The sequence below is a fragment of the Alligator mississippiensis genome, chromosome 2 (genome assembly GCF_030867095.1).
Source record: "Alligator mississippiensis isolate rAllMis1 chromosome 2, rAllMis1, whole genome shotgun sequence".
NCBI classification, from domain to species: domain Eukaryota; kingdom Metazoa; phylum Chordata; order Crocodylia; family Alligatoridae; genus Alligator; species Alligator mississippiensis.
The window spans coordinates 302,206,953-302,220,336 of record NC_081825.1 but is presented as its reverse complement, the minus strand read 5'-3'; the positions used below and the strand labels follow the sequence as shown (position 1 = coordinate 302,220,336).

At 42.8% G+C, this 13,384-nt stretch overlaps 1 protein-coding gene across 3 annotated transcripts in view; it reads left to right on the top strand.

The window, feature by feature from the left end:
* The window catches only part of MDGA2 (MAM domain containing glycosylphosphatidylinositol anchor 2), a 692,671-nt gene extending 680,784 nt beyond the window's left edge, over window positions 1–11,887 (top strand). For all 3 annotated transcript variants that reach the window (XM_019496066.2, XM_014601296.3, XM_059723426.1), the window contains exons 16-17: window positions 8,477–8,582; window positions 9,817–11,887. In XM_019496066.2, the coding sequence (XP_019351611.1) occupies window positions 8,477–8,582; window positions 9,817–9,905 (195 nt within the window). In that variant the 3' untranslated portion in view covers window positions 9,906–11,887. The remainder of the gene's footprint in view (window positions 1–8,476; window positions 8,583–9,816) is intronic.
* The last annotated feature ends 1,497 nt before the right edge of the window (window positions 11,888–13,384 follow it).

The window sequence follows — 13,384 nt, the reverse complement described above, 5'->3', positions numbered from 1 at the left end:
ACAACATAAATGCTAAGCCCCTAGACTATAAGAAAAGGGAGAAAATATAATAGAGGCAACATGCCTGCTTACCTCGTAGCTCTTCCTCTCTGAGTCACTCTGTCTGGTGCCCTGGCCTACAGAGCTGGTTTCCAGTTTCCCAGGGCATTCAGGAGCCCGCACTCTGCCACAGCCTGGGCTGGCTATCCTCTGGCTAGCTTAGCCCAGGACTTGTATAGCTCTGGCCTGAACTCTTGCACACAACAGTCATGTGACAGCCCCCAGTGAGCTGACAAGCCTGCAGGGCGACCCTCTAACCTATGCTTTGCTGGCAGGCTGCTCTCTGAAAACCCTGGCCTTAAAGGGCACCCCCTGCTTTCTAGTAACAGGGTTAGGGTTCCCTGTTACAGGCAGGTGTCTACACGTGCAGGGACTTGGCACTAAAGTTAGTGCCATGTCCCCTTAATGGAAAGGCATACCTGGCACTAAAGTTAGTGCCAGGTTGCGTCTATAGTGCCAGGTTGCGTCTACATGTGCATTAATATGCTTTAACTAATCCCACCTAAATTTGATGCTTGCATTTTCAGGTATCAAATTTAGGTTTGATTAGCCTAATTTTGCCATGTGTAATGTTCATTAAGGTCCTGCACATGTAAACATATGTATGTAATGAGCATTTATGCTAATGCTCATTAAAGTGTCTCGTGTAGACATGCCCACTGAGTGCTCAGAACCACTGAAAATTAAACTGCTTATACAAGAGTTTGCATAAGACCATAAGTGTATATTAATAGACCAGCAACTTTAAAGATGCTGGCTCAAACTGACACCATTCATATGTGTGGCTTCTTCAAATAGATTAAAAATTGTTCTTGTTTCATTTCTGTCTCATAAGAATGTAAGAAGTGCCAGTCTGGGTCAGACCTATGGTCCATATAGCCCAATATCCTGTTTCCAACAGTGGCAGAGGTGGATACTATAGGAGGCAGAGCACTGAACTGGATATCTCTAGAGTAATATGTTCCCTATTCAGTATCCTTCCTGGTATTCACCACTATTGTTTTAGTGATGCCAGAGAAAACATCTCCAACTCATTGTATGTTTTAAGGTATGAGGGAAGATTTTGGGAAAAGCTGCAGTGTTCCACTAACCATTACTTTTCACTGAAAGAGCCAGTTTTCCTTGAAAAATATTTCATCAGAAAATCCCCAACAGCAATTGCCCCCTATCCCCCAAACTTTTAGCTGAAGAAGTTTGGTTTTATGACCTTCCCTTTTTGATAAAAAGTCAATGTTTTCTAGAGGGAGGTGAAAATAGCTCTTCTGCCCAGTTGTAATTATGTGATGCCCTTGCCATTTGTATACCTTGAAGCCCCTCCCCCTTCTTTACATGCACCAAGATCCTTGCACATAAATTTAAAAAAAAACATTTCCCTGCTGATATTTGTGCAGATAATGGTATTTCCTTCAGAAACCATGGTAGCCATCTCCTTGAACATCAGTGATGCTTCAGAGTATCAGTTCCTGCAGAAAGAATTACTTGTCACTCTCTTGGAAGCCCAGTGAAATCATCCAGGCTTTACCCTCTGCTCTGCATTGCTGAAAGGGTGTTAAGGACTATAACCACTGAGAATGCCACAATCTGCAGACTTTTACTATAGACACTAGTTAATCCTTGCATCTGTTTTCCCATGACTTTCTGTGGCCTTAGATTACCTGTGCCAGATGCTATTTATTGCTTTGGGGTTTATCCAATAGGAAGCTAAATTCCATCTTGTCAGCATCTAACCAGGGTTTCTAAAATTCAACCATGACTTAATTCAAACTAGTGAGTGTTATTAGTGTAATTCTTCCAGAAGAAAGGGCCTGTTACATTAAGGCAGGAGTTGGCAACCTACAGCCCATGGGCCAATTCTTGCTCATGGAGCCAAGATGGCAAAGGCAGTTTAGTGGCATGGGAAGCACTGGCTGGATCACTGGCCATTGTCACTGCTGAATGGCTGGAGCACCACTAAACTGGTGACAATTAAGCAGTGGAAGTTAGCAGTGGAAGTTATTTTGGGTGCTGCCCCTAAAAGGTTACTGACCTCTGCATTAAGGGATTGATCTGCCTGTATGTAAATAAAATAGCACACCCGTGTACAAAGCTCAATGAATTTTGGTGCCTGGGAAAGACTGACAGTTTGTGAAAAGCTATCTCCAGCTCTGGGGAGTGAAGTGAAGTCCCACAGAGCAGGTGTTGAAAATGGAAACATCTCTAGGCTTGTACCTCAGCCTGAAGTAGGTAGGTCTTCTCTACAGGTATGCATTTAAGTCCATTTCCATTCCTATCTGTCCTTGTCTTCTCTGTTGAGACCACCAAGAGAAATGCTGGCTATACGAGTGCTTTGTTATCACTTTGATTTCATAGATTTCATAGACATTAGGGCTGGAAGGGACCCCGGAGGATCATTGCATCCAGCCCCCTGCCCAGGGGCAGTAAGTCAGCTGGGGTCATAGGATGCCAGTAAGATAAACATCCAAAAGTGTCTTGAAGGCATTCAAAGTAGGTGCTTTAACCACCTCCGGCGGCAGTCTATTCCAAACCTTGGGGGCTCGGACAGTGAAGAAGTTCTTCCTTATGTCCAGCCTGAATTGGCCGCGGTGGAGTTTGTGACCATTCAACCTTGTCATCCCTTGGGGCGCTCTGGTGAACAAACGTTCCCCCAGATACTGGTGGTCACCCCTGATAAACTTATAGGTGGCCACCAGATCACCCCTGAGCCTGCGCTTTTTCAGGCTAAAGAGCTCCATGGCTCTCAGCCTCTCATCGTAAGGTCTGCTTCCCTGACCTCTGGTCATACACGTGGCTCTCCTCTGGACTCTCTCAAACTTCTCCACATCCTTTTTGAATTGTGGAGCCCAAAACTGGATGCAGTGCTCCAGCTGAGGCCTCACCAAGGCCGAGTACAGGGGGAGAATGACGTCCCAGGATTTGCTTGAGAAGCATCTATGGATGCAAGCCAGCGTTTTGCTCACTTTACTAGCTGCAGCATCGCATTGCAGGCTCATGTTCATTTTATGGTCAATCATGACCCCCAAGTCCTTTTCTTCCATCGTGCTAGCCAGCGTAGCACTGCCGAGCCTATAAGGATGCTGCAGGTTTTTTCTCCCAAGGTGGAGAACCTTGCATTTTTCGGTGTTAAACACCATCAGGTTCTCTTCTGCCTATTTCCTGAGCCTGTCAAGATCTGCCTGGATCACCCTCCTGTCCTCAGGTGTGGATGCTTTACAACAAAGTTTGGTGTAATCGGCAAATTTGGCCAGCCCGCTTCTGACACCAATGTCCATTGATGAAGATGTTAAAAAGTAAAGGCCCCAGGACAGAGCCTTGAGGGACCCCACTGGTCACAGCGCACAACAGTGATTGACTCCCATCAACCACCACCCTCTGGGTCCTGCCGCAGAGCCAATTCCCCAGCCAGAGGATCATGGTGAAGTCAAGGCCGCAGTTAGCCAGTTTTGCCAAGAGGTGATCATGGGATACCAGATCAAAGGCTTTTTTGAAGTCAAGATATATGACATCAATCTCTTCCCCCATGTCCAGGTGATAGGTCACCTGGTTGTAAAAGGAAATGAGATTGGTTAAGCAAGACCTACCCACAACAAGCCCATGCTGGGTATCCCTTAGGATATTGCCGTCAGCTAGCCGGATTTGCAGCTACAAGAAACAGACTGAGACCCTCTTCATTTTAGACCTGAGGAACATGTCAGCAGCAGTTCCTACAGCCTGGTGTGGTGGTTATTTGGAGCTCAAAAACAACCTGGAAGGAAAGGTGGGGTGAACTGCATCATTGCTTCCTGCTTGAGATTGTTTGAGAATCAACGCTGAGATCTGCATTCAAATCTTCCCACAGTTTGTGCCTGTTTGGATTTGGGGGGTTTAATTGGGATCATTTCTACATCTAACCAGAAGGGACTCCAGGAAGATAGGCCTGGCATGATACTTAGTTGAAAACCATGTTGAAAAGACATGCTAAACTTCCTTAGAGACTCTCTGGGTAGGAATAATTTCCATTGTTCTTGTTTGGAGAGTAGAGTAGCTGTTGGTAGATTTGTAAGTGCTCCTATTCTTCAGCCAAATGTGGTGTTTTTAAGAACAGCTGTATAAAATCGCAGGGGCACAAATAATAGCTTTTGCTAGAGACTGATAGGAGATTGTGATTATCTGGTGCATCGTGCAGATAACTGTAAACTGCATGCTACACTGTGCTTCATGCATTGCCAGTACTCATCTGCTATGATTTGTTTTGAGCTTGCAGCCAACCTGGCTATTAGCAAACTGTCTTTGAAACCTAGGTAGTTTACTGCCAAAAGCAGATTTTAATTAAACGCTACCCATTGTATTTCTATAGCATTCTTTGTGTCTGGAAGTTGTGTGTTTCATTAGTAGGAGAGTTTTGACTTTAAACTCAGTTGATCGGTTCTGTGCCGTTTGCCAAGGGGTGGGAGGGCAAGCTGTACTTTGGGAAAGAGCAGAAGATACTTTGCTTTTAAGATGAATACTTTCCATTATCAGAGGTGGAGTGGAAAAATGTAATGAGAAAGTAATTACTGGGAACATTGTTTTCAGACAATGGACTGAAATGTGGAAAACCTCACTGTTTTCCCAATTACTGTTCCCCGTTGCACTAATATCTACCTTGTTGCAGTAATTAACCTACAGCATCGCACCGTAACAATGGAATCATCCACTACAAAATGTGCTGCTTTCAAGTTCTTTTAGCAATATAAGTATGGAATTTGCCGAGAGACTCTAAGGCAGTCCAGTCAGGTTTTAAATATATTCCAAAACCCTGCCAGCTAACTGCTATAGTGTCAAAATCTTAGAGCAGGGGCGCTCAACCCCCTGCCTGCAACCCAGATCCAGCCCCAGCACCATGTCATGAGAAAGGTCATGCCAACACAATCAAGTGTGATGAAGACAGTAGTATCTTCTGTACAGAATAATGTCCCTTGTAGGTGCTGACCCACTGTAACCTTTGAATACAAGTCATGCAGTTTGACCCAGGCAAGTTTGAGTTTGAGCACCTATCACAAGATGCACCAAAAATTTCCACCGTGAGATGAGGGCTTGCTGGTCATTTATCATGCATTTTACTCATTAAAGCTGAATGAACTGTATCAATGAACAAAACATTAAATAAATAAATAAGTAAAGTTGGAAATCCAGATTGTAGCCATATTGGTCTAGAGGCAAAAGGAATCAAACCTTGTGAAAGAGATGATATCTTTTATTAAACCAAGCAGATATTTGCAAACAAATTATTTTATTGATTTGCAAGCTTTCAGGCACATTCACCCTTCATCAGGCGTAGGAGACAGCCGAGATTGTAAAAGTTCTCCTACGTAGAAATGAAAACACATATATCTTTTATTTCTTTTATTTATGTTTTAAACAAGTTGGAAGCTGCCAGAAGGATTTAAATTGGCGTGAACCTGCATCCAAACAAAATCACTGGCAGCAGGATGTGATGGCACATTTCTGACCCATCTCTAATGTACTTAGACCATTATGACGTGTAGTTGAGATATATTACTCCAAAAATAATTCAACTTTTTTTCTGACTCTAGTCCTATGAGTTAACTTCTCTGTTAATACTACAGCGTGCTCATTTAAAGTTAATTGAATTTCATGCATATATTGTAGCAGATTAAAGTGAAAACTTGTCACCTCAGTTAACCAAAAGCATTTCAATGGAACAAAAAAAAAGTATAACCGTTTGAATGATACTGCTCGCAAAATATATTCATTGCATAATTCTGTTCGTCTCTATAGAAAGGCTTTGAAGTTTGCTATTGAATACATTTTCTGCAACACTGGCTAGGTCCACTCTTCTGCAAACCTAATTAAACCAACAGTACAGCAGTTCTGGAATTGCAGCATTGTTGGGAAGGGAACAAACATAGCTTTGTTTCCACAGTAGAATAGTAATCCATCACTAATAACAGGCATTATGGCAAATAATATTGTTAACCTTTCTCCAGGCCAGACATCCCCAAACAGGGATAATTTTCTACTCCAGCTGAAGCAATACGTTTTTTAGTCTCTACAAACCACACAAAGCTGTTCTCTTCTTTCCTGTCCCGTCACCTTCCTGGTATACAGACCTAGAATCCAAGAGGGCCAGGACATGAAACTGTTGCACTGCTCCACAGCTGGTGAGGAGGCATCCTAGCATCCCTTTTGACCATAGTTGCCAGAGGCTTGCAGGAAGACCTGAGTGGGAACTGCAGTGCCTTTTGCACATGTGAATCTTAGACTTCTAGTTGTGTGTCCTGTGACATTGCAGGAGGAATTGGGCAATTTTACATCCACTGTACACTCAAGTGAAGCAGAGAAGGTATGCCTGTCATCTCTCAGCCTTTGATCAAGCCATGTAGAGAGTCCTCATCTCCCTGGCCATGCTTTAAGCCCTCTTACATACCATAGCAAGGCACTATGTCTCTAGTACTGGAAAATTACTTCTTCAAGATGTCTCCTGTGAGTCTGAGAGCAACGTGCTTGAGGAGGAAGGAATAAGAGACCATGCAGAAGATCACCTTCTCTCTGCAGTGTCCCAATCTCCCACTCTTAGGCCTAGGAGACAAGCAGCAACTGGTGGGAGCAGATATTCCTGACAATCCGGGACAACCACCAGCAGCAATGAGTAGGGCAACCTTACTTGAGATCTGCATCATCCAGGCCCCATCACTCCAGGGCTCAGCCAGCAACATGAGAGTAGTAATTGCCATTTGGAACCTGGAAATCCCCAATAGTCGCTGGCCTGTGGCCAGCTGTTTCAGTGCAAGAGAGTCCACAGCTGGATTGACCATCCAGAAAGGGCTTCAACATGGCCCCTTCACCTCTCCAAATCCCAGTGGGCCATTGCCAGCCTTGTCCATATGGACTTTCCAGCCTGCACTGGAGCCATCAGCAAGATGCACATTTCCATCCTGTGCTCAATAGTGGCTCTTCTTAAAAGCACCATGTCTTGAAGTACATAAGCTTCAAGGGCTGCTTCTCCAGAGAGATACAGGGCATCCCATACCACTGGGGACAAATCACACACATGTCTTCTAGGGGGTCAGGCAAAGTCTAGGGTCTTCAGGAACTCCAGAGTGCTGCCCTTGCTGACACAAGAAGCCTATGGCTTTACCACCTTTTGCACATGTGATGCGTATCCATCCAGTTCTTCTTTCAGTTCTGTTCTCCCTGCCCTCCTAGCTATTTTGCTGAGTTGATTAGAGTTTATGATAACAAACATGTTTAGACCCTTTTCTTCATTAGGATAAGGTGAGTTACCTCAAGACTCCCTACTGAGTGTACACTTATGTTTAACCTTGTCGTATAGCTGATTCAATCTTTCCTTCCATCACGGCATGCTCATTCTCCAGCATGTCCTTGCTATGTGGAGCCAGACTACAGTAAACAGCCTATTTCTACAGTACCTGTCATATAGGCCCACAGGGCCTTTGTACAAGGTCAACATGATATAATTGCAGGTGTCACCAGGTGCTGCTGGCAACATAGATTTCCATTTTTTTTTTTTAAGCATGCAGGAAAATGTCTGATGTACTGTGGTACTTTTAGCTTTGTTATGCAAGATTCATTTTAGGAGGAACTGTACCAAAAGCAGGAGAATTTGTCTTTCATGGTCTCTAATTGTTGTCAGTTCTTTGGTTGTAGAGTTACTCCTTGGGAACCAGTCACTGGCATGAGGCTGGAACTCATGAAAGAAGAAAATGGACTGTATTTGTTTGACCACCTCTGTTTCAGGATTTATATAGTTGTGTGAATAAAACAAAGCAGTTACCACATACCCTCTTTATTAATTTGTTCTTCATAACCAGAAAGCCAGCCTGAAGGTGCTAGGCATTTGCTGTCTGGCAGAACAAAATACCATATTTTTACACTACTACCAAGTCATCAGGCTGGAAATGAATGTCCACACCCTGGTTCATTCCCTTGGCACAGGAAAAATTCTTGTCCCACCCAAGGCTAAGGATAGAAATTACATATAAGCTGGTATAAGTGATCGGAAACTAGTTCCAGTCTGTAACACAACAGGAGGTCAGTGCACACAAACCACTTTCAAAATGGCTGAAACCAATTTAAGATAAATCTGGATGGATGTAGTATCAGACTAAACTGATTTAGGTTAAATCGGTTTATTGCACTTCTGTCCCAGTTCCAATACACAGCTAGAGACATTTGGAAAGTGGTCTGAAGAGGGAAGTAATTAGTACCTCAACGCTACAAGCCAGCAGCTTTGTTGCCTCAGTTGCCTGTACATCTCCTGCATCCAGTTGAAATGTGAGACCACCTCAAGTACATTATAAGCATTTGGATATGCAGTGGTACGTCTCTGCCTCAGAGCAGATGTATGCATGTTAGCATAGGCACATGGACACAGGAAATGTTTCAGTTGTCATGAATTTCCTACTTTGTGAAATTTATTTTCTTTGATTTTTTGCAGGTCATTTTCGAAGGAATCCGAGGTCCTGGCATAGAAGGCGACATTGCTATTGACGACGTATCAATTGTGGAAGGAGAGTGTATGAAAACATACCAGCCGCCCATCAGTAAGTGGGTCCTCCATTAGTGCAAAGAGCTGTCTTGCATGCTCACACTACTCCCTAGGACTGTAAACCCGAGCCATGTTATAATCCAGACCTGGAGGTACAGAGACCAGAGCAAAATGACCTGCTGGCTGGGGGGTGGGAGCCTTAAAGATTGCATTGGGGCCCACCTTTTGAGCTAAACTGTGTCTATCTAGATATGTAAATGAAGAAAGCTTTCCAACAATAGAGCAGAAGAGAAAGGAAACCAAGTGCAAGACAGGCAGGAAAGGAGCAGGGAACTACACTTAGAGGTAGAGGTATGGAAAGTAGAACTATCCACATGTCTACTGTCCAAGGACCAGGTTCTGATGGGCTTGTTCCAGAATGGCTGTAGACACATGGGACTTGTACCTTGGGAAGTTTTAGGGATTTGTATGCTATTGGAATACCAGCTGCATTTTGAAGGCCTCTCTCCCACAGAGTAGCCCTTGGGTGGTAACCTCTCTGAAATCCCTGGACCTTCTCAGACTAACATGGCTACCAAATACATCCCTGGAATTTGCCATGGTATAAGTTACAACCGTACTGAAATAAACCCATCAGAACCTGGCCCTCAGACAGCAGACACACGGGACTTTATTTTGAACATTTAAAAAGTTGATTAAGACAGAGATCCATTCACTGCACACAAATAGACATTTAAAGCATATTAGGGGTCTCAGCCCTCAGGAGTTAGGAAATGGCTGTAGCAAGGTGCCCAGAGAAACTTTGATTTCCTCCATTGTGCATGTGTATTTTGATGCTTCTCCAATTACGTGATTACACGTGATTTTTTTTCCATAGGTCTCTGCCTCCTTCGGTGCATAAGGCAGGATCCTTGTTCCCTTATTTATCACCAATAATAAGTGATAAGAGGGAGGTGGTCCTCACCCCTACCTTGGGTGTATTCAAGAGGAGGTTGGACGATCACCTGTCTGGGGTCTTGTGAACCCAGCATTCATTCCTTCCCGCGGCAGGGGGTCAGGTTAGGTGATCTGTTCAGGTCCTTCCTGACCCTAGCTACTATGAAACTATGATCCTTATTGTATAGAGAGAGGAATTATATTGCTTTTCTTCCAGCTTCTCTTTTTCCACGCAAGATCTTTCTCTCTCTGTGACGTCGATGCACCAAGTCAAGTCATCCGCAGCTCATTAAACGGCTGTTGATTTTCTCATTGGGACACTTCCTAATTCTGCTCTTTTCCCCCTTTTGTAGATTCCCGATCAGGTGCTTTTGGGACGTTAGCACATATATGGCTTTTCCCAGTTCTCCTCCTCCTGTCTGTCTTAAGTCATCAGAGGTGACCTTATTCTGGCAGAGGCTACAAAAGATTCACCAGGCACTGGCATGAAGAAAGAGTCTTTGTAAAATGGACATTTAAAAACAAACTACCAAAGATTCCTCCACTGACTGACTCAAACGTTTAAAAAAAAAAATAAAAGTTTAAAAAAAAATAAAAAGCACTGGGGATAAAAGGCATCCTGGGAGCATAACTCGCTACGAACCACGCGTGAAAAAAAAAGTGATCTGGCCTGAGTAAAGAGGAGAGCTGCAGGTGCTTTTGTGGTCAGTAAGAATACAGCATCATCTGGTTGAACTCTGAAAAAAGAGCTATAGAAATCCTTGTCAAAGCACAAAGTCATGGCTGGTTTTGTTTCAAATGAATAGTTTGCTTGTTACCATGGAAACCTAATGGCCTGCCAAAAAAAAAAAAGGAGAGAGAAATAGAGAGAGAAAGAGAGAAACACCTTACTGTAAACAGGGTACGTGAAGAGCTGGCGTATATTTTCCCTTCGAGAAGGTTTTTAGTATAGAGTTCAATAAACGTAGGCCCTTTCGCCTTTGGCTGTCACCTCCCCTAGAGAATAACCCTAAATCAAAGCTGTTTAAGATGTTTATGTTTCATTTTCTCATGGCTATGCTAGATAACTGTATGCCGTCTCCTTTTGCATGCATTACTAGCCAGGATGTGCCACCTGGGCTTACATATTACACAGGCTTATCGGAGTTTGCTTGCGGCCACTTGACCACCCCCCCCCCCTCCCCCCCAACTAAGTCATCTGTTCTAATGAAGTGAAGAAACCAAACCACCATCTTTTATAAATTGCCATGGAAACCAAGTGCCTTCAATGAAACAAGCCTGATTATAAAACAAAATAACGCTAATAATTTCAACACAGAAGCTTGCACTGCTAAAATGTGGTTTGTCCAAACTATTTTCTAAAACAAACTACCGAGCCTAAGAGTGCAAGCTGCAGGCAAGAAAGCAAAGCCGCTTCTGGAGAAGGATGGACCTCGGTTGCTGCGTAAGCCCTTTTGGATGAGATGTTTGTTGTTTAACCTTCCAGACAGCCATGGCCTTTCAGCTTATTATCCATTAGAAAATAGCTTCTATTGGTCCAGAGAATGGGAGCAACACTTTTTCCACCCCCCCAGGTTATCAAGTGGGTCAACCAGAGCAAAAGGTTGTTCAGATATACTTAGCGCAGAAGGTGGTAAAACACAAAAGTGATTTTCTTCGTCTAACCTCCATTTGAAATGAAATTGGCCCTAGCTTTAGAGAGAAGAGAAGGTGTGTGTGTGTAACTGCAGTGCATATATATATTAAAAAAAATCCAAAAGAAGAAAACAAAACCAACAAAAAAAAAAACAAAACAAAAACCACTCTACAGCAAAAGAGGGCCGGCAAAATCTGGCTTTATTCCAAACACCAAGGGTACAATGCCTCTGCCCTTTAGTCAGACTCTGTGCAGATTGTGAAATATTATTTTATTATTTTAGCAAAATTAAAAAAAAAAAGAAAACACTTTTACAAAAAAATAAAACCTGTAAAAATGATTTTGAGCTACCTGAGTACATGCCATACCTTTAACCAGCCAGTTTTCCAATGCATTGTAAATTTCCCTTACACACTTGGTTATGAAAATTTGAAAACCTTTTTCCTTAAATTATGTCAGCTTTTAACTTCATTTAAAAAGAAAAAAAAAGAAAGACTTTTGTCTAAAGAAGAGTATTATTATTATTATAATTATTATTATTATTATTATATGTTCTTTCAACACCCTAGGATTAAAAACTGATATGCAAGTAATTGGGATATAAATATTAAAAAAAAAAAGTATAACATTTGCAAATATTAATATAAAAAGCACAACAAGATGCAGTAAAACGATTACAAGGCTTGATTTTTTTTATTCTGTAGAAAAATGTTTGTGCAAATTCAGTACTTCAACTGAAGAGATAATTTTACAGCTATGTTCAATAAAGCCTCTTTCCAGGTAAGGTATGCTAAGTAGTATGCGTGTTTGTTGAGCAATGTGCACTTACTCACCAGAAGAGCGTGACCGAGATGTTTGCTTGCTCTCCGATAAACTGGTGTTGTCTGGAGACATAATGCTTCATACTCCTGACATTCAGGGGCAGGAATTTGCAAAGGACATTGTCAAATATCTAGTTCATAGGTGATTTCACTTGTTTGTAATACCCTGATAATACCTATGATTGCGTCGCAGTGAGAGAGTCCATGTGGAAGACAAGTGGAAGTGCTGAGTGTGGATTGACTGTAGGGTTTGGAAGCTGATATGCTTTTAAATAAAAGACATTTCACTCTAACAAGCATCAGATTTTAATTAAAAAGTCGGGAGAGCAGGATCAGGAGCAATAAGAACTTGATCCAAACTTGCACTCTTATTTTTTGAGGTTCAGAGTATCTTATAATTCGAAGAATAAAAAATGTTCATATGTGCGTTCCCTTTCTGGTTTGATCAGGATGCCGTGGGATTGCTATGTGCTTTGCAAGGCTGTTTCTGCTGGTATTTTGGGTATATCTATGCAGGGGCCTGCCTTGCGAGACTTTTAACTTAACTTGAACTTTATTTCCAGACTAAATAGGTAATGGCATATAACTTTCCCCCTGTTGCTAATGTGTATGGACTGTGTAACACATGCTATTGGGAAAGCAGCATGATTCCACTTGGTCATTTGCTCCTTTGAGCAACCGCTTCAATGATGCCATCGTCAGAGATCCCCACAGGTCTGGGAAGAGCGTCTGCAAGTCAAACCTGCTGGCAGAGGACTCACTGCATGGCCCGAGAGTCTCAGCTGGTGCAGGCGGAGGCGTGCCAGTCACACCAGCTGAGGATGCGCCCTATCATTGTTGGTTCATCACACTCAATCAATGGCTACCCCTTTGCTGTGTTGTTTTATAGGGGCCAGGTTGACAGCCCTTATCAAACTAAATCAGCATGTGAAACTTGGCCCTCAATAGATTGACTGTGTTCCTTTTAAAGTAAAATGAAAGCCATTCCTTTCTCCTTCGTTGATTTTTTTTTCTTCTTCTGGTTATTTGCCTCTAATCTATCAGTGCTAAAAATAGGCTCAAATTAAACTGAAATCTGGAAGCTTATGGCTCAGCCCAGATAAGCAGAAGCCTCCCAAAAGCTGCTACAAGGATTCCTATCCTGAACTGTCACAGTCTTGTGTTAACAGCCGTAAGCAGCAGCCTTGGCTGTCATATCTGGTGTGAGCAATATGAAGAGATAATTTGGAAAGTCTGTTGAGAGGCCCACTCGCATTCAAATGGTTTTGATAAAGATGGTGTGCAAAAAGGAATGAGTTCTCTGGAAGACTGTAAACTAAAAATACAAGCTGAGGTGTGTGTCCCACTACTATTGTCTGTCTTTTTTATATTCTGCCAGCTTTAACTTGTATTGAATGCATCTCAAAGGCCCTGCACCGGCAGCAGGGAACCCTCCCTCTCAGCCCAGCACCAGTGCAGGGTGAG